The sequence below is a fragment of the Salmo trutta genome, chromosome 14 (assembly GCF_901001165.1).
Source record: "Salmo trutta chromosome 14, fSalTru1.1, whole genome shotgun sequence".
Classification (NCBI taxonomy): domain Eukaryota; kingdom Metazoa; phylum Chordata; class Actinopteri; order Salmoniformes; family Salmonidae; genus Salmo; species Salmo trutta.
The window spans coordinates 75,285,189-75,307,518 of record NC_042970.1 but is presented as its reverse complement, the minus strand read 5'-3'; the positions used below and the strand labels follow the sequence as shown (position 1 = coordinate 75,307,518).

Here is a 22,330-nt window from a genome sequence, read left to right as displayed (position 1 = left end):
GCACACATCTCAGGAGGGATTTTGTCCCACTCCTCTTTGCAGATCTTCTCCAAGTCATTAAGGTTTCGAGGCTGACGTTTGGCAACTCGAACCTTCAGCTCCCTCCACAGATTTTCTATGGGATTAAGGTCTGGAGACTGGCTAGGCCACTCCAGGACCTTAATGTGCTTCTTCTTGAGCCACTCCTTTGTTGCCTTGGCCGTGTGTTTTGGGTCATTGTCATGCTGGAATACCCATCCACGACCCATTTTCAATGCCCTGGCTGAGGGAAGGAGGTTCTCACCCAAGATTTGACGGTACATGGCCCCGTCCATCGTCCCTTTGATGCGGTGAAGTTGTCCTGTCCCCTTAGCAGAAAAACACCCCCAAAGCATAATGTTTCCACCTCCATGTTTGACGGTGGATAGGGTGTTCTTGGGGTCATAGGCAGCATTCCTCCTCCTCCAAACACGGCGAGTTGAGTTGATGTCAAAGAGCTCCATTTTGGTCTCATCTGACCACAACACTTTCACCGGGTGTCCTCTGAATCATTCAGATGTTCATTGGCAAACTTCAGACGGGCATGTATATGTATTCTTGAACAGGGGGACCTGCGGGCGCTGCAGGATTTCAGTCCTTCACGGCGTAGTGTGTTACCAATTGTTTTCTTGGTGACTATGGTCCCAGCTGCCTTGAGATCATTGACAAGATCCTCCCGTGTAGTTCTGGGCTGATTCCTCACCGTTCTCATGATCATTGCTACTCCACGAGGTGAGATCTTGCATGGAGCCCCAGGCCGAGGGATATTGACAGTTCTTTTGTGTTTCTTCCATTTGCGAATAATCGCACCAAATGTTGTCACCTTCTCACCAAGCTGCTTGGCGATGGTCTTGTAGCCCACTCCAGCCTTGTGTAGGTCTACAATCTTGTCCCTGACATCCTTGGAGAGCTCTTTGGTCTTGGCCATGGTGGAGAGTTTGGAATCTGATTGATTGATTGCTTCTGTGGACAGGTGTCTTTTATACAGGTAACAAGGTGAGAGTGTGCTCCTAATCTCAGCTCGTTACCTGTATAAAAGACACCTGGGAGCCAGAAATCTTTCTGATTGGGAGGGGGTCAAATACTTCATTTCCCTCATTAAAATGCAAATCAATTAATAACATTTTTGACATGTGTTTTTCTGGATATTTTTGTTGTTATTCTGTCTCTCACTGTTCAAATAAACCTACCATTAAAATTATAGACTGATCCTTTCTTTGTCAGTGGGCAAATGTACAAATTCAGCAGGGGATCAAATACTTTTTCCCCCCACTGTACAGTAGTGAATGTGTTTGGTCCATATTGACTACTGTGAGGAGTTTAAAGGGGATTTAGTGACTGATGTAATAAATGTGAAGTAAATGTATTTGGTCCATGTTGACCTCTGTGGGGAGTTTAAAGGGGATTTAGTAACTGATGTAATGTGTAGTAAATGTATTTGGTCCATATTAACTACTGTGATGAGTTTAAAGGGGATTTAGTAACTGATATAATAAATGTGTAGTATGTGTATGTAGTACGTGTGTGTACTGTACTGTAGTATTTGTGAGTGTTTTATGATACACTCACACAATGATGTATATGTCTATGGTGTCAAAAATCTAAAAGACAGAAGCCCTGTTTATACCTGCTGTTAACCTCTACGACCTTCATTCTGATCTTGACCTGATCTTGTGTTTACACTTATAAGATCTGATCACAATCAGATTACAATGCCTCTTGTAATCGTGTGCACGATCTGAACACAGGCCACATGTTAGAACCAGGTATAAACAGGGCTAGAGAGTCACTGACCAAGATATGACCAAGATATTTTTTTCATATTCTTTTTTTATGTAATTTCATATCCAAAACATAAACACTTTTTTACAGAAAACAAAAACATGAAAATAATAAGACAAAGGCTTTCCCAAAATGAATAGAGAACGTAACAAAGCAAGTTGAAAATATTTAAAAAATGTCCGGTCTCTCATGCTACAGTTTATAAAGCTGTATAGGATTTCTTTCAGTTTAGGTTTTAGTGAATAGATATATGAGCGTATGGTTCTTGGTTTCTGTTGGATGATTGAGAGCATGAAGAAAGACAGTAAAAGAAGGAGAGAAAGAAGACAGGCAGTGGAAAATAAGATGGTTGATGGAGAATAGGGATGAATACGTGGATTGGATTAAAATATTGAATCTCCTTTTTTTGCCCACACACACACACACACACACACACACACACACACACACACACACACACACACACACGCATGTACACACATGCACACAGAGAAACTGTTTTCTATCTACCAAGACATAAACTGGTGTAGTGAGATTGTAGAGTAGGTCACAGAAATAGGCACATGTTCCTTAAGGTAAGTGTTACAACAAGAGAGAGACAGAGAGACAGGCAGAGAGAGAGAGAGACAGAGAGACAGGCAGAGAGAGAGAGAGACAGAGAGACAGGCAGAGAGAGAGAGACAGAGAGACAGGCAGAGAGAGAGAGACAGAGAGACAGGCAGAGAGAGAGAGACAGAGAGACAGGCAGAGAGAAAGAGACAGAGAGACAGGCAGAGAGAGAGACAGAGAGACAGGCAGAGAGAGACAGGCAGAGAGAGAGAGACAGAGAGACAGGCAGAGAGAGAGAGACAGAGAGACAGGCAGAGAGAGAGAGACAGAGAGACAGGCAGAGAGAGAGAGACAGAGAGACAGGCAGAGAGAGAGAGACAGAGAGACAGGCAGAGAGAGAGAGACAGAGAGACAGGCAGAGAGAGAGAGACAGAGAGACAGGCAGAGAGAGAGAGACAGAGAGACAGGCAGAGAGAGAGAGACAGAGAGACAGGCAGAGAGAGAGAGACAGAGAGACAGGCAGAGAGAGAGAGACAGAGAGACAGGCAGAGAGAGAGAGACAGAGAGACAGGCAGAGAGAGAGAGACAGAGAGACAGGCAGAGAGAGAGAGACAGAGAGACAGGCAGAGAGAGAGAGACAGAGAGACAGGCAGAGAGAGAGACAGAGACAGGCAGAGAGAGAGACAGAGACAGGCAGAGAGAGAGAGACAGGGAGACAGGCAGAGAGAGAGACAGGCAGAGAGAGAGACAGAGAGAGAGACAGAGAGACAGGCAGAGAGAGAGAGACAGAGAGACAGGCAGAGAGAGAGACAGAGACAGGCAGAGAGAGAGAGACAGGCAGAGAGAGAGACAGAGAGACAGGCAGAGAGAGAGAGACAGAGAGACAGGCAGAGAGAGAGAGACAGAGAGACAGGCAGAGAGAGAGACAGAGAGACAGGCAGAGAGAGAGAGACAGAGAGACAGGCAGAGAGAGAGAGACAGAGAGACAGGCAGAGAGAGAGAGACAGAGAGACAGGCAGGGAGAGAGAGAGACAGAGAGAGAGAGAGACAGACAGACAGGCAGAGAGAGAGAGACAGAGAGACAGGCAGAGAGAGAGAGACAGAGAGACAGGCAGAGAGAGAGAGACAGAGAGACAGGCAGAGAGAGAGACAGAGAGACAGGCAGAGAGAGACAGAGACAGAGAGAGACAGAGAGACAGGCAGAGAGAGAGACAGTGAGACAGGCAGAGAGAGAGAGACAGTGAGACAGGCAGAGAGAGAGACAGAGAGACAGGCAGAGAGAGAGAGACAGTGAGACAGGCAGAGAGAGAGACAGAGAGACAGGCAGAGAGAGAGACAGAGAGGGACCAAGAAAAGAAAAGAACAACAACAAAAATGAGAGAAAGAAAACAGAAAAAGAAATAGAATAGTGACACATTTGTACTTTCCATTCTCCAAGACAGGAAACAAAGATAAATATATCAGAACGGCGCGATTTACATTCCGTTTGAACTTTTCATTCTGTATGAACTTTTCATAGTCTAGTTGGCTGCAGGCAAGCAAAACAGGCCGGAAAACATGGCCAAGAACCTTGTTGACCGAGACAAAGGGAGGGGTGAAGGAAACAAAGAGAGAGAGAAGAAAAGGAAAGGAAAGAGAACGAGAGGAAGAAAATAGAATAAAGAGAAAAAGAGAGAGAGACAGAGAGAGGGGAACAGGGAGAGAGAGAATGACAGAGAGAATGACAGAGTCAGAGAGAAGCAGAGACAAAAACAGACACAGAAAGAGAAAAATAGAAAGAGAGAGAATAAAACAATAAAAAGCTACTGGGGATCTCATCGGCTAGCTGCAGCTATAGATTCAAAACGCCACAGTCAGTAGCAAGTCAAGGAAATGACTGGTTTCCACTCCTTCGACACATATAGTAAATTGCTCTCAAAGTCTTTGAACTCTCGTGCTTTTTTCGGCATGTGTGTGTGCCACTTTAATGGCTCAGGGTTTGCGGTGACCGAGCTTTGAGGACAGTTTTGGAGCTTGAGCGTTCAAAAAGAGACTAGGTTTGCGTCCCAAATGGCACCCTATTCTCTAAAGTACACTACTTCTTACCAGGGCCCATAGGACTCTGTTCATAAGTAGTGTGCTATGAAGAGAATAGGGTGTCATTTGGGACAAGGATGGGGTTTCTGGAGCTAACCATGTCCTTATGTAGCTTTGGCAGGCTATTGTAGTTGGCAGACTGGTTTTAGACAGTAAAGAAGAAGACTGTGGGAGTTTAGAGTCTGTGCTGTTTCTGACAATTCTTATTCACATTTACTTGGTGAACAATTTTTACATTATCAAAATTTGAAGCGTTTTGGGTAGGGGTAAATTGAATCTAAATTCAGTAAATTCAGGTGAATTGGAATGACCTATTTAACAAAACAAAACTCATCTTTAAAAGTAAATGAACCCTTTCAATTCTAAACTTTCTGAATTGAAATTAAATGGACCCCAACCCTTTGCCGTGTCGAGGGAACAGCACAATTCAATACAGCATCAACATTTCTGACTACAACAAGACTGGAGAAACAGCATGACAGCAACAGAGAAATCCATGATAAAAAAATACATACAAAACACATTACAAAAACATCATATGAAACCCACTCGACCACAACAACCTTCAAATAGCGTCCATCACAGCTACTGACCACGCCACTAAGGACAGAGGCTACGTCCCAAGTGACACCCTATTCCCTATACAGTGCACTACTTTTGACCAGAACACTAGTCTTTTCCGACTGCATTCGTTTTTTCCGACTACTTGACCGATAACTTCTTTATTGAGGAAAAAAATAGTTACTACGACTGTGATGTGTGGTTGTCCCACCTAGCCATCTTAAGATGAACGCACCAACTGTAAGTCGCTCTGGATAAGAGCGTCTGCTAAATGACTTAAATGTCAACATTTTAATGGTCAAAAGTAGCGCACTTAAAGGGAATAGGGTCTCCTTGCCTTTTCTCTTCATTTAGTCCACATGCCTTTCACAGCAAGTTGATCAACCCTGGTGGGGGTTGATAATACCAGTTCGTTGGGGGGGGGGGGGTAATGTCGACATTACTAAAACTGTATTCTGTCCGTGGTACCATCTCTACAGAATCAACATTTCACTACCTTAGGTTAAGTCTCTGGGAAGGGTTGTAATGTTGCAGAGAGTTTCTCTTCTCTTCAGTGCAAGTTCTCCCAGGGGCAGGTGGGGAGGGGTGCCTCATTCATTTCAGGAAGTGCTGAAGAGTCTACAGAGCACACACACACCTGTGTTTCTATCTCTACCTCTGCACCACACCTCTACTCCTCCAAACCTTGACTCTGTGCCTTCCCCATACCTCCACAAACCCTGCTCTCCCAACCTCCTGATCCAGCAACAGGATTGCTCATTCAATGCAGTTCTTTTAAAAACATCAACATTTCAAAAATAAAAGCATCATTATTACAGCATATCATGTCAATGCAAGAAGGCACTTCCGTTTTCAGTCTGATTATAAGATAGACCCTTTGGCATGGCGATTGCACTTTAGGTTGAAATACTTGTTACATTTCTATCAACTTGAACTCCGCTGGATGAGCTAAAACACCCCCCTTTCACTGCCCCACAATGGTAGAGTCCTCCCATCCACTTAGAGATAACGGGGCGTAGCGTTACCCTCAACAGGGGTAGTTCCTTCTGTTCCATTCCATAGCTCTGAATGTCATTGAGTGCATTGAGTCTCATTGAGAAATATTAAGAAATCCATTAAGACAACGGACTGAGTTTCTAGAAATACGATGGCTTCAAGGATGCCACATTATTATTCGATGGACAGTGCCCCTGTCCCTGCATGAGGGGGGCATCATATTCTAAACCACCATTTTGTGGAAGGGGATGTGACGATCCACCATTTTGTGGCTGGGTCGGGGTGGAGGTGCGACAGGGGGCGATATCCGTTCCCTTGTGGGGTAGGGTGCCCCCGTTCCCCACGCCGTTCTCCAGACAAGCCTTAAGGCCTTCCAGTTCCATTGGTCCCATCTCACCCCCTTCCAGCTCCATGTGAGCCCGTCTCCTCCGGAGGAAAAGAACCAGGACGGCCACCACCGCCACCCCCATGACCAGGGCGAGAGCAGCCAAGGCTGGGATGAGGGTGTAGGTGAGCTGGCTCTGATCATCCACCTGGGGCTCCAAGGACGAAGCTTGGGGACCTCCCTCGGTACGAGCCTCCATACAAGACCCACCCTCGGGAGGGCTACCTCCACCGCCTCCACCCCCATTCACCCTCTCTGCCAGGGGGCTGGCGCACACCGAGTAGGTACAGTTGGGCCGGAGCCCTCGGAGGGTGTATTCTGGGTACGAGGCGGGGACACTGAGGGACATGGGGCGCCGGTCGGGCCCTGAGAGGTTCCGGTAGGTCAGCTTAATCCCGCGGATGTGCGGCCTCGTCTCGAGGAAACGGTGCAGGTCGAGGAGGATGGACGTGGAGGTCACCTGACGGGAACTGATGTCATTGGGATCAGAGGTTACAATGGGGGCGACCATGGATGCCAAAATCTCGGGGGCGGAGGTTTGGAGAGGTGGCTGGTTGTGGTTAGACGACTCCTTCAGATTCTCGCAGTACAGGCCCATAGTTCCGCGGGGACAGAGACATCCAAGCTGTCCCAGAGGATCGAAGCGGCACGTACCCCCATTGAGGCAGATGTTCGGTGGGCAGATGTGGCCCTCATCCCCCTGGTCCCTGAAAGTGGAAGTCGGAGAAGCTGGAGGAGGGGGACGACTCTCAATGTCTGTCTCCGTTGAGGATGGTTCATCACTAGGGAATGGCGGAGGTGGTGGGATGGCATTGGTATGTGTGTTTCCAGGGGATGTAGTCGGAATGGGGGGTGCAGAAGTGCTCCCCTCCCCTAGGGCATTCGTCATGACAGTGGTCGTAGGTGGACAGCCAAAATCTTGATGGTCCAGCTCCGCCAGCACCTTCAAATCAAATCAAACTTTATTTGTATCTCATTTCATACAAGCCAGCAACTAAATGTCTTTCACAGGAAAAATAAATAAAATATATTTAGTATTAGCATTACAAAAAATTAAGACAATACCTTGCCAGCATTCACTGGTGGGAAGTGGCACCTTGTCTCCTCTGTGCGTCCCAGATCCACATTCTTCTCTTTCAGCCAGCCAGGGAACCAGGCCAGAGGACAGAGACAGTTGAAGGGATTCTCAGCCGCTGTGAGGTGCCCCAGCCTGGGGAAGAGCTGGAAGAAACCTTGGGACAAGCCCTGGAGGTTCAGCCCACTGATATCCAGCTCCTGGAGACCCACCAGACTCTGGAAAAGAAGAAGAAAAAGAAGAATACTTTATTGTCCAATGTTCACAAATTATCCCAACCCCACTAAAAAACATACAAACACAGGCAGTTTGGATAGGTTGGACCCGAGGCTTGCCATAGTAAATCCCATGGAGCAGTTTCAGGGAATAAGCCATGTGTTTTCGACCCATCAATTACAGGAATATTTGACACATTTTTAAGAAAATGTATTTACCTGGAAGTCCTCGTTCCGGAGCTCCCCAATGGGGTTGGCAGCCAGGCTGAGCCTGATCAGCCCCCGGGTGGCCTTCAATGCTTCAGGCATCCCCTCCAGCTGGTTCTGGGACACATCAAGGTCATGGAGGTTCCCCAGGGAGGCCATCAGATCCGAGTCCAGGGTGGTGAGCCCCAACGCAGCCACTTTGAGCGACTCGAGGTGGGGGGTCTGGAGGTCTTGGGGACCCAGCGTCGGGAGAGAGTTGAAGCTGAGATCAAGGAGGAGAAGCTTGGGGAGACGGAGCTTTGGGAGACCGGTCAACTGGTTCCCCTGGAGCTTCAGTTCCAGAAGATCCTCCAGAACCTCGAAGGCCTCCGATTGGATGCTCTTGATGCGGTTGCCGTGGAGATACAGCCTCTCGAGTTGCACTAATCCGGAGAAGCTATCCTTGGAGATGTGGGTAATGTAGTTTGCGGACAAATCGAGATTCCTCAGCGAAGATAGCGTTTCAAAGACCCCATCCGGGACCTCCGTGAGTTTATTCTGGGACAGGTCCAGCATCTCCAGTTCCCCCAGGTCTAAAGAAGAAGAAGAAGAAGAAGATTACTTTATATTCCAGTGCATACGGATTTACAATGGAATAACTTGTGTTCTACTTTATTCCAAACCCTCGAAAGACACACATACAGAGGTTGGAAAGGATCGAGGGTAGCAGTTCAGGGGTCAAGTGCCTTGCTCAAGGGCACAACAGCAGGAAATAGCATCCAGGACACTGATCCAGCAACACTCCATTTGCAGGCCCACTCCTAAACAAATATTTTCCTGTCACACATGGGATTAGAACTGGAAACCTTCCAGTTGCTGGCCCACTTCTCTAACCTCGACGCTACCTACCTGTGAAGTCATCCTGGGCTAAAGTATTGATGCCGTTCTGGAAGACGTAGAGATGTTTCACAGAGGAAGGGAGGCCGCGGGGGACGACAGTGGAACGACGCTGGATGCAGAAGATGGAACCCTGGGCCTGACAAGAGCAATCCTCTGGACAGTCACTGGAGAGAACAGAGGAAGAGGAGGAGAGGAGGAGGAGGAGGGGGAGGAAGGGCGCCATGGTGGTGGAGTCCTTGTGTAATCTGAAACACAAAGAAAAAGAGAGAAATGTTAGTGTTGGTTGGTTGAGACTTTTCTGGGAAGGAAAATTTGTCATATTTTCAGAGTACCTAATCAGCAGCGGTCAAAAACCTGGACAAGATTAAATAATTTATTTCTGAGCATAATATCCACACGCCAAAGTCTATTGGCTGTTTAATGCGGTCAGAGTGAGATTATTCTTATCCTTAAATTTCAGTATGCACGCACAAACACACAATCCACGCCATCAAAAAACTTCCCCTTCCCAATCAGGAAAGAAATCTCCCATTGTTGACATCCCTCATGACATCAGAGAACACAACAAGTAGAGTCAAACACAGTAACAGACCCCATAACCTCTCTGACTGGGTCTCCCTCCCTATTCCCCTCAACCAGAGCATACAACCATGACCTCAGAGACGGCAACATCACTATGATGAAACCCTGCCCAGTCACACACACAGCCCTGAGTCCTGAGCGAGGTCCTGTCTTAGCCCACCCACAGTCACTCCATCCTGGGGTGATTGAGAAGTGTGTGTTGATGGCAGTGTCTCCAGCCCATGGAAACCGCCCTGGCTTTAAACGGCTGGACACCCACGAAAAAACAGCTACTGCATACAAACACAAACTATGGCTTTGTGAGTGTGTATTGGAGTGTGTACCACACACACACACATGGATGTATGCATACACTCCCAAACCTGCAGACACAGACACAGACAGACACACACACACACACTTCTTCATACAAACTTATGGGCACATACACGGATGCTTCATACAAACACATGCTTTCTCAAAATTGACTCACTCACACACACGTTTGCCCACACACCCCTAGCCAGACACATGGTCACCATAAACACAGACCGTACTATGTTGGCTACACGAGGAGGGGGGGGGGGGGGGCAAAAGAGAGAGACAGAGAGAGAGAGAGACAGAGAGAGAGGGAGAGAGAAGTGTCTCTATTCCTTTGGAACTTTTGTGAGGGTAATGTTTACTGTTCATTTTATATTGTTTATTTCACTTTTATTTATTATCTATTTCACTTGCTTTGGCAATGTTAACACATGTTTGCCATGACAATAAAGCCCCTTAAATTGAATTGAAATTGCATTGAGAGGGAGAGACACCCTAAGCATCAGCTACAGTTACATACAGTATGGATGCATCCCAAATGGCCCCCTATTCCCTACATAGTGCACTACCTCTGATCAGGGCCAAAGGAAATGCACCAGATAGGGAATAGGATGCCATTTGACATGAAGCCAGTATGTATATACAGTATACTGTATGAATGAGTGTGTGTATTGACAATGTATGGACATATTAAAGCCTTCCCACATCCCTTCTAGACCTTTAGGAGGTATTTAGCATGTAATAATTATCTCTGAAATGTAGAGTTCTAGGATTAGCTGTGTGTGTGTGTTTTAATAATAAAGCAGGTTGAGCTGTGTAATCTATAATGTTCTGGGTGGGTGGTGAGATGCAAATAAGTGACTAAAGCCTCTGATCTAGGATCAGCTTACTTTCCACAAGTCCTGACCATAACAATTAGGGGGAAATGGAAATCTGACCTAAGATCAGTGTCTAAGCAGCGACTCCATCCAACCCCGATTTTACAGTGATCTCACTCTGTAGGCCTATATACAGTAAAACCTCATGGGGCCCTTAGGCCTAGGGCTGTCCAGTGAGATGCCTGAGGGGAAAAGGAGGGTGCATGAAATGGGTTTGGGGTGGTTCAATTTACAACCAGTGTGTAGTGTGTGTGTGTGTGTCTGTGTGCGCGCGAGTGTGTGTGTGTGTGCCAGAAGCTAGTAGTTAGCTGTAGCAACAGTCTCAACGGGACGATATATTCTGTGATTCACCTCAGTGAAGAAGATAAACCGTGTGGTCACTGATCTCTACTACACCTTCTCATGACCTCTACCTCTACTACACCTTCTCGTGAACTCTACTACACCTTCTCATGACCTTTACCTCTACTACACCTTCTACACCTTCTCGTGACCTCTACCACACCTTCTCATGACCTCTACCTCTACTACACATTCTAAACCTTTTCTTTACCTCTACCTCTACTACACCTTCTCGTGACCTCTACCACACCTTCTCGTGACCTCTACCTCTACTACACCTTCTCGTGACCTCTACCACACTTTCTCGTGACCTCTACCTCTACTACACCTTCTCATGACATCTACTACACCTTCTCATGACCTCTACCTCTTCTACACCTTCTCATGACCTCTACCTCTACTACACCTTCTCATGACCTCTACCTCTACTACACCTTCTCATGACCTCTACCTCTTCTACACCTTCTCGTGACCTCTACCTCTACTACACCTTCTACACCTTCTCGTGACCTCTATCTCTACTACACCTTCTCATGACCTCTACCTCTACTACACCTTCTCATGATCCCTACCTCTACTACACCTTCTAAACCTTCTCGTGACCTCTATCTCTACTACACCTTCTCATGACCTCTACCTCTACTACACCTTCTCATGACCTCTACCTCTACTACACCTTCTCATGACCTCTACTACACCTTCTCATGACCTCTACCTCTACTACACCTTCTCATGACCTCTACCTCTACTACACCTTCTCATGACCTCTACCACAGCTTCTCATGACCTCTACCTCTACTACACCTTCTCATGACCTCTACCTCTTCTACACCTTCTCGTGACCTCTACTACACCTTCTTATAATCTCTACAACACCTTCTCATGACCTTTTCCTCTTCTACACCTTCTCATGACCTCTACACCTTCTCATGACCTCTACACCTTCTACACCTTCTCATAACCTCTACTACACCTTCTCATAATCCCTACTACACCTTCTCATGACCTCTTCCTCTTCTACACCTTCTCATGACCTCTACTACACCTACTCATAATCTCTACTACACCTTCTCATGACCTCTACTACACCTTCTCATGACCTCTACCTCTTCTACACCTTCTCATGACATCTACCTCTTCTACACCTTCTCATGACATCTACCTCTACTACACCTTCTCATGACCTCTACTACACCTTCTCATGACCTCTACTACACCTTCTCATGACCTCTACTACACCTTCTCATGACCTCTACTACACCTTCTCATGACCTCTACTACACCTTCTCATGACCTCTACTACACCTTCTCATGACCTCTACTACACCTTCTCATGACCTCTACTACACCTTCTCATAACCTCTACTACACCTTCTCATAATCTCTACTACACCTTCTCATGACCTCTACTACACCTTCTCATGACCTCTACCTCTTCTACACCTTCTCATAACCTCTACCTCTTCTACACCTTCTCATGACCTCTACCTCTTCTACACCTTCTCATGACCTCTACCTCTTCTACACCTTCTCATGACCTCTACTACACCTTCTCATGACCTCTACTACACCTTCTCATGACCTCTACTACACCTTCTCATGACCTCTACTACACCTTCTCATGACCTCTACTACACCTTCTCATGACCTCTACTACACCTTCTCATAACCTCTACTACACCTTCTCATAATCTCTACTACACCTTCTCATGACCTCTACTACACCTTCTCATGACCTCTACCTCTTCTACACCTTCTCATAACCTCTACCTCTTCTACACCTTCTCATGACCTCTACCTCTTCTACACCTTCTCATGACCTCTACCTCTTCTACACCTTCTCATGACCTCTACTACACCTTCTCATGACCTCTACTACACCTTCTCATGACCTCTACTACACCTTCTCATGACCTCTACTACACCTTCTCATGACCTCTACTACACCTTCTCATGACCTCTACTACACCTTCTCATAACCTCTACTACACCTTCTCATAATCTCTACTACACCTTCTCATGACCTCTACTACACCTTCTCATGACCTCTACCTCTTCTACACCTTCTCATAACCTCTACCTCTTCTACACCTTCTCATGACCTCTACCTCTTCTACACCTTCTCATGACCTCTACCTCTTCTACACCTTCTCATGACCTCTACCTCTTCTACCCCTTCTCATGACCTCTACCTCTTCTACACCTTCTCATGACCTCTACCTCTTCTACACCTTCTCATAACCTCTACTACACCTTCTCATAACCTCTACCTCTTCTACACCTTCTCATGACCTCTACCTCTTCTACACCTTCTCATAACCTCTACTACACCTTCTCATGACCTCTACTACACCTTCTCATGACCTCTACTACACCTTCTCATGACCTCTACTACACCTTCTCATGACCTCTACTACACCTTCTCGTGACCTCTACTACACCTTCTCGTGACCTTCTACTACACCTTCTCGTGACCTCTACTACACCTTCTCATGACCTCTACTACACCTTCTCATGACCTCTACTACACCTTCTCATGACCTCTACTACACCTTCTCATGACCTCTACTACACCTTCTCATGACCTCTACTACACCTTCTCGTGACCTCTACTACACCTTCTCGTGACCTCTACTACACCTTCTCGTGACCTCTACTACACCTTCTCGTGACCTCTACTACACCTTCTCGTGACCTCTACTACACCTTCTCGTGACCTCTACTACACCTTCTCGTGACCTCTACTACACCTTCTCGTGACCTCTACTACACCTTCTCATGACCTCTACCTCTTCTACACCTTCTCATGACCTCTACCTCTACTACACCTTCTCATGACCTCTACCTCTACTACACCTTCTCATGACCTCTACTACACCTTCTCATGACCTCTACCTCTACTACACCTTCTCGTGACCTCTACTACACCTTCTTATAATCTCTACAACACCTTCTCATGACCTTTTCCTCTTCTACACCTTCTCATGACCTCTACACCTTCTCATGACCTCTACACCTTCTACACCTTCTCATAACCTCTACTACACCTTCTCATAATCCCTACTACACCTTCTCATGACCTCTTCCTCTTCTACACCTACTCATAATCTCTACTACACCTTCTCATGACCTCTACTACACCTTCTCATGACCTCTACCTCTTCTACACCTTCTCATGACATCTACCTCTTCTACACCTTCTCATGACATCTACCTCTTCTACACCTTCTCATGACATCTACCTCTACTACACCTTCTCATGACCTCTACTACACCTTCTCATGACCTCTACTACACCTTCTCATGACCTCTACTACACCTTCTCATGACCTCTACTACACCTTCTCATGATCTCTACTACACCTTCTCATGACCTCTACTACACCTTCTCATGACCTCTACTACACCTTCTCATGACCTCTACTACACCTTCTCATGACCTCTACTACACCTTCTCATGACCTCTACTACACCTTCTCATAACCTCTACTACACCTTCTCATAATCTCTACTACACCTTCTCATGACCTCTACCTCTTCTACACCTTCTCATAACCTCTACCTCTTCTACACCTTCTCATGACCTCTACCTCTTCTACACCTTCTCATGACCTCTACCTCTTCTACACCTTCTCATGACCTCTACTACACCTTCTCATGACCTCTACTACACCTTCTCATGACCTCTACTACACCTTCTCATGACCTCTACTACACCTTCTCATAATCTCTACTACACCTTCTCATGACCTCTACTACACCTTCTCATGACCTCTACCTCTTCTACACCTTCTCATAACCTCTACCTCTTCTACACCTTCTCATGACCTCTACCTCTTCTACACCTTCTCATGACCTCTACCTCTTCTACACCTTCTCATGACCTCTACCTCTTCTACACCTTCTCATGACCTCTACCTCTTCTACACCTTCTCATGACCTCTACCTCTTCTACCCCTTCTCATGACCTCTACCTCTTCTACACCTTCTCATGACCTCTACCTCTTCTACACCTTCTCATAACCTCTACTACACCTTCTCATAACCTCTACCTCTTCTACACCTTCTCATGACCTCTACCTCTTCTACACCTTCTCATAACCTCTACTACACCTTCTCATGACCTCTACTACACCTTCTCATGACCTCTACTACACCTTCTCATGACCTCTACTACACCTTCTCATGACCTCTACTACACCTTCTCATGACCTCTACTACACCTTCTCGTGACCTTCTACTACACCTTCTCGTGACCTCTACTACACCTTCTCATGACCTCTACTACACCTTCTCATGACCTCTACTACACCTTCTCATGACCTCTACTACACCTTCTCATGACCTCTACTACACCTTCTCGTGACCTCTACTACACCTTCTCGTGACCTTCTACTACACCTTCTCGTGACCTCTACTACACCTTCTCTCGTGACCTCTACTACACCTTCTCTCGTGACCTCTACTACACCTTCTCGTGACCTCTACCTCTTCTACACCTTCTCATGACATCTACCTCTTCTACACCTTCTCATGACATCTACCTCTACTACACCTTCTCATGACCTCTACTACACCTTCTCATGACCTCTACCTCTACTACACCTTCTCATGACCTCTACTACACCTTCTCATGACCTCTACTACACCTTCTCATGACCTCTACTACACCTTCTCATGACCTCTACTACACCTTCTCATGACCTCTACTACACCTTCTCATGACCTCTACTACACCTTCTCATAACCTCTACTACACCTTCTCATATCTCTACTACACCTTCTCATGACCTCTACTACACCTTCTCATGACCTCTACCTCTTCTACACCTTCTCATAACCTCTACCTCTTCTACACCTTCTCATGACCTCTACCTCTTCTACACCTTCTCATGACCTCTACCTCTTCTACACCTTCTCATGACCTCTACCTCTTCTACACCTTCTCATGACCTCTACCTCTTCTACACCTTCTCATGACCTCTACCTCTTCTACACCTTCTCATGACCTCTACTACACCTTCTCATGACCTCTACTACACCTTCTCAGGACCTCTACTACACCTTCTCAGGACCTCTACTACACCTTCTCAGGACCTCTACTACACCTTCTCAGGACCTCTACTACACCTTCTCAGGACCTCTACTACACCTTCTCGTGACCTCTACCTCTTCTACACCTTCTCATAACCTCTACTACACCTTCTCGTGACCTCTACTACACCTTCTCGTGACCTTCTACTACACCTTCTCGTGACCTCTACCTCTACTACACCTTCTCGTGACCTCTACTACACCTTCTACACCTTCTTGTGACCTCTACTACACCTTCTCGTGACCTCTACTACACCTTCTCGTGACCTCTACTACACCTTCTCGTGACCTCTACTACACCTTCTCGTGACCTCTACTACACCTTCTCGTGACCTCTACTACACCTTCTCGTGACCTCTACCTCTTCTCATGACCTCTCCTCCCTCTTTCTTTTTTCTATGTCTCTGTCTGTTTCTTTCTCACACTATCAATCACATACCCATATATTTCTTCTCTTTCGTCTTTTTCTCACGTGCTTTTAGTTTGGTATTATAGCAGGGTAAGGTTGAAACTCATAGGCCTATCAGTTCCAGGGAAAAGGTCAATTTCCTGAAGAAAAAGGTTTAATAAGAAGTGAATTTCAAGATAGCGTATCTCAGTGAGACGGGCCCTCAGTCGGGTCAGGGAACACTTTGAGAGTAATTGGCGAGGCAAAAGTCCCCCTTATCTCAACTGGGAGAGACTAAAGGTTTTACAGCAAACAACAAGGCTACCTACAGTGCATATCTCTGTTCAGCAAAGATAAGACTGATAAATGAAAGGTTGTTGCTATTTCAGATGCAGGCTTGGAATCAATTTTCCTTGGTTGTGTTTCAGCTGTACAGGGACCTTGAGTTACTTTATAGTAGCCAACTGTCAGCAAGAATGCACTACAAGTACTTTACACGCACACGCACACACACACACACACACACACACACACACACACACACACACACACACATTCTAAATATTTCTCTCTCTGTCTCCTTCACTCCCACTCTCCCTGCCTTGGTCTTTCTCAGTCAACCCTGCACTACTCTCTTCCCATTTCTCCCTCCCTCCTTCTCTGCATCCCTCACTCCTGCCCTCTGCATCCCTCCCTCCTTCTCTGCATCCCTCACTCCTGCCCTCTGCATGGCTCCTGAGGTTGGAAGTTGGATAGAAACCCGAGACGTTTCATTAAAGTGAAGTAGTGAAGGGGCCAACCTCCGGCCTCCTGCCCTCCTTTACCTCCCTCCTCATCCCCCCTTTTCCTCATAACAGGAGAGATCAGGGCTTGATCCGGCAGGCGCGGCTGGAACTTGCAATAACCCCCCCAAAATCCATCTTGATCAAGAAGAGAGGGAGAGAGAGAGAGGGTGTAAAGAGAGAGTAAGATAAAAAAAGGAAGGTGTTGTTTTTTGTTTATTCTCTCTTTTGTTTACTTCACTTGCTTTCAATGTAAACATGTGCTTCCCATGCCAATAAAGCCCATTTGAACTGACTTAATAGAGAGAGCAAGGTCTTTAAGGGACAACAAAGGTGAAGGGGGAGATTAGAGTGAGGGATGGCTGAGGGGTAACAGAGTTAGGATTTGCATATTAGTCTTTCCTCTATACACCTGCCTCTGCCATATCCCTCCCGGCACAACGCCTCTCGGGGGGAGTGGGGGATGTGACCTACTTTTTGTGTGTATGTACTGACATGTACAGTATGTGTAACTGATAGATGCGCACACACACGCGCGCACACACACACACATTTAAAACATTAACACGTAGTGTGAGTGTATGTAAATTGTAAAGTGTTTTGTCTGTAATGTAATTTTTTGTTTTACAGCAGACCCCAGTAAGACTAGTTATCGCCATTGGCGCCGGCTAATGGGGATTGTAATAAAATCGAAATCTCTCTTTCAACCTGATACAACAAGCCTTGTGAGTTACTTCTTAGTAGTAGTTACTTCTTAGTAGTAGTTACTTCTTAGTTACTTCATAATACTAGTTAATTCTCAATAACCAACTCTAGGCTCTTCCTGCTTTCTCAATCAGTCAATCAGTCAGCTGTTCATTGTAACGTTTGTTGTTGTTGTCAAAGTCAAAACTAAATTAGAGCTATGCCATTCATTAGGGCTGCTTTGAGTCGGTAGGTTGTTGTTGCCATGGAAACCAAAACCAGATGTCACTCACAACGTTGTCAGGCGCATACCTGAGGGTTAATGGTAAAGAGGGCACGACAGGTAAGGTGTGACATCACATAACACACACACACACACACACACACGTAACACAAAGCTTGCCATGTCACTCTGTCAAGTCAGTCACAAGGAAATGACCTTCCCCTAACATTCACTGTAGCTAATCTAGCTATTATCATACCCATTATACTCACTAAACCCTGTAGTGTAGAACACACACACACACACACACACACACACACCTGACATTACTCTTCTAGAATGAAATCATTATTTTATGATATGGCCTGGTATTCAGACAAGGCACAGTGCACCTTTGTTTAAAAGCTTTTTCTAGGACCGAAAGGCACACTGAGCCTGCATCCAAAATGGCACCCTATTCCTTATGTAGTGCACTACACTTGACAAGAGCCTTATGGACCCTGGTCAAAAGTAGTCCAAAATAGTGCACTAAATAGGGAATAGGGTGGTATTTAGGACACATCCACGGGCCTACGAGGAATCCGGAGCGCTGTATTTATCCAGCTGATAGAACTGGAACTGCAGTAGGTAGGTAAGCTGCTCTGGGTCATTCTTTAAAGGGGAACAGCCTCAGAGCAGGTTGAACTTGGCAGGTAGCCAAATGACTGACAGATTGAAGAGAGAAAGAGAGAGAGAAGAAAAAGAAAGCGAGAGGCTTAATAAAGACGGAAAGAGGAAAAAGCAAGAGGGAGATTATGAAGAAAGAGAGAGAGAGAAATTAGAACAAGAGCGAGAGAGGGGGAGAGAAAGAAAGAGAGGAGTGTATGAAAGGAAATGGCTAATCACAGTTTATGTTTCTCACTCATCAAGTTCTACAGGACGTTGGGTCCCTCATTTGACAGTTCTGCCTTTTATTAATAGTTAAGGTGATGACAATGTTAACGATACCTGGCAGATGCAGCAGTGCACATGTATTCTACACAAGACAGGAAGTCTACAATTTAACAATACAAACAACTATTTTACAAAGAATACCATCTGTATCATCAGACCTAAATTGGCTTGATCAAAATGCTCAATTAAATACTATATGTGTTGCTCAGATATCTCTCCTCTCACTCGTTGTACATCAGGATATTGTGTCTGAACCACCCTTTATGCCAGGAGTTTTTCCTCGTCAGGTCACATGGCCAGGGAATACTCTGGGTCCTAGTTATGACAGACAGACTCCAAATCACATCTATCTGTAGCCCTACGTCTGAAATGAGGTTTGATATTACTTCTGAGGAAAAGGATATAGCTAGAAAATGATTTGGCTTCAATTGCAAAGCCTCAGAATGAGAGTCCAAATGAAAGTGGGGGCGGACGGAGGGATGGAGAGCTGAAAGGACAGAGGGATGGAGGGATGAAAGGACGGAGGGATGGAGGGAGAGAATGAAAGTCTTACAACTCTATCTTCTCATGTCACATATTGTCCCACTCCTTTCTTTCTTTCATTCTCTCCATTTGTTTGATTTCCTGTTTCAATGGGATTACTTCTGAACCACAAAGCCCTGGACAATGGTTTGCCAGTAAACACATTGGTTTCATAGGCAGAGACTAACTGAAGACTGGCAGTTGTTACCACGTTGAGAAGTTGTACTGTACGTTATGAAGTGATGAAAAACTAAACCTGTGTTGAAATGGCATTACCTCAGTGGGATTTCTTCCTATTTTATTCACTATGGAATGTTTTCATCTTGGAATGAACTTTGTGTCTTCCTTTCTCTTCTCTGTGTGTCTTCTCTCATTATTTGTAGAGATTGGTATCTACCGAATGGAAAACACTGTTATTCCCTTGAAATAGAACTGGACCCTCTCACATGCCCTGGTACGCACGCACGCACTACCACAGATGGATGTTATTACCCACAGTGCATTGGGGGCCATCTCTCACTGTGACAACGCCGCACTATAAACTTTTGTCCCCCAGATAGGAGAGAGGAGGAGAGAGAGCAAGAGAGAGAGAGAGAGAGAGAGAGAGAGAGATAGAGATAGAGATAGAGATAGAGATAGAGATAGAGATAGAGATAGAGATAGAGATATATATATATAGAGAGAGAGAGAGAGAGAGAGAGAGAGAGGAGAGAGAGAGAGAGAGAGAGAGAGAGAGAGAGAGAGAGAGAGAGAGAGAGAGAGAGAGAGAGAGAGAGAGAGAGAGAGAGAGAGAGAGAGAGAGAGAGAGAGAGACAGAGAGAGACAAGCGAGAGAGAGAGAAAGATACAAAAATACCAATTGTCTGGTATATACAGAGTAAAACACAATTCCATTCATACAAACCCCCAGTGTGTAAACAAAGCAAACTATACTCAGACCACATTTTTTATTTTTTACCATTATTTACCTAAACAAGTCAGTTAAAACAAATTCTTATTTTCAATGACGGCCTAGGAACAGTGGGTTAACTGCCTTGTTCAGAACGACAGATTTTAACCTTGGCAGCTCAGGGATTCAATGTCGCAACCTTTCAGTTACTAGTCCAAGGCTCTAACCACTAGGCTACCTGCCACCCCTATACATGACAAAGGCCAGACAGAGAATATGCGCGGCCCCTTCTCTTTATCCCTCTCTTCTAGTTGGTAAATAATCAAAGTCAGGACCTGTATGTATGGCCAGATGGGCTCTGCTAGCCTGGGTTAAACTGAATGCTGTAGAACTACAGGGGTCACTACTCAGTCCTGTTTAACCAGGCTCGAGGTCTGCTGCTACAGTACATAGAATGTCTTCAGCGATCCACAAAGTCATTATACTTCTGAAAGAGGTGGCCCTTATTTTCAGATTTACCATCCTGACTTCTTTGTCCCTCATTTATTTTCTTTCCCTCTTATCTTTTTCCAAAATCACAAGGGAGTACCAGCACATACCAAATATGACCACTTGGCATAAAAGGGCCGGCTTAACTCCTGAACTGAATGTTTTTTAGGTGAGGGAGGGATGGAGGGAGGGAGGTAAAGGATGGTAATAAATAACATGTCTGAAGGTGTGTTGATGGAGGGATTTCTGTTCTTTCATGGCCTCAAAAAGGGGGGGATGACAGTGATTTAAGACTGGTTAATACTTGGTCTATCTGTAGACAATTAGAATGCGCCAAGTGTCGCTGGTCAAAACAACATTTAATTTATACTCCGGTGGACTGTCTGTAGACCGTTGCTGCGACTGTTTCCGTTGTCGTGGTTACCTAACTGAGACTGTGCACAAGTTCTTAAATTCTCCGGTAGAATGCCCTGCTTTTACTTCGTCATACTCACAACCGTAAGCTATTTTCTGTAACTAAAGTTAAGATGTTGTCAGCTATGATATGGTCATTATTTGAACCGGTTACCCAGCAAGCTAACAAGCTAACAAGCTAACAAGCTAACATGCTACAAACAATCCAAGATATTGTTTAGAAAGTTGCTTTTAGTTGCCTGGCTTGCTAGATGGACATATACATTTTGGATGCTGATGTCACGCAGCCTGTCGTTTTTGTGTTTCTACTTTTCTGTAACGACAACAACAAGTTTGATGTCGGACGACAATAGAACGTTCATGATGTCACTGCGACAACTGTGGATAGACCAACTGTAAACCAACCTTTATCCTGTGACCAATTTTCCCTTGAAGGTTTAGGCAGTAAAAACTGTTCAACAAATCAGAACTGGTTACCAGGACTTAAACTCTACAACTTGACATGAAGAATAGCAATGCCGTTTTCAACGGAACCCACAATTAGATACTGTGTAAGAGCATGTCGAGAAGGAATGGCTTGACAGTAACATTTCATGTTGAGGGCCTGAGCAGCTATGATAGGTTTAGTGCTACAGTAGGTTCTTCACCCCGCTATTCATGCAGGCACACATGGCAGCACACACACACTAATATCCATAATCCCCTCTATACAAAAACATTTTGCAGCAAAAATGGTAAAGTCCAGACCACTCTCGACCCTTGCTATGCTTTCCACAAATTCTCCATCCAATCCATCTACACATTCCACACACTCCAAACACAACTTACGACCATAACAACATCCTCACATCGACACACTTCACTGGAAACCTAACCCACCAAAACAAGCCTTGTAAGTCGCGGTGAGACACACTCCCAAGAGCCTGTTTCCTGGGGTAGAGTTTCGGTCCTTCTACTAAACTGTTGCTGTTCGGGGTCTATAGGGGAAGAAAGGGGGAAGAAAGAGGGAAGAAGGAAAGATAGCGAGGGACACAATGGATGAGACGCACCGCCTTACACGGGTTACAC

At 45.6% G+C, this 22,330-nt stretch overlaps 1 protein-coding gene and 2 long non-coding RNA genes across 6 annotated transcripts in view; all 3 read right to left on the bottom strand.

Annotated features, from left to right (window-relative positions):
* Positions 1–4,637: 4,637 nt before the first annotated feature.
* Positions 4,638–22,330, bottom strand: part of LOC115147406 (vasorin) — a 32,510-nt gene continuing 14,817 nt past the window's right edge. For all 4 annotated transcript variants that reach the window (XM_029689646.1, XM_029689648.1, XM_029689647.1 and 1 more), the window contains 4 exons: positions 8,753–8,988; positions 7,877–8,436; positions 7,433–7,660; positions 4,638–7,310 (listed from right to left, as the gene is read on the bottom strand). In XM_029689646.1, coding sequence (XP_029545506.1) covers positions 6,123–7,310; positions 7,433–7,660; positions 7,877–8,436; positions 8,753–8,988 — 2,212 coding nt within the window. In that variant the 3' untranslated portion in view covers positions 4,638–6,122. The remainder of the gene's footprint in view (positions 7,311–7,432; positions 7,661–7,876; positions 8,437–8,752; positions 8,989–22,330) is intronic.
* LOC115147410 (uncharacterized) lies at positions 13,159–13,393 on the bottom strand. The gene is made up of 2 exons (XR_003866330.1): positions 13,321–13,393; positions 13,159–13,187 (listed from the first exon to the last, which is right to left on the bottom strand). It is a non-coding gene; the product is annotated as an uncharacterized LOC115147410 (long non-coding RNA).
* Positions 14,901–15,459, bottom strand: LOC115147408 (uncharacterized). The gene is made up of 2 exons (XR_003866327.1): positions 15,306–15,459; positions 14,901–15,234 (listed from the first exon to the last, which is right to left on the bottom strand). It is a non-coding gene; the product is annotated as an uncharacterized LOC115147408 (long non-coding RNA).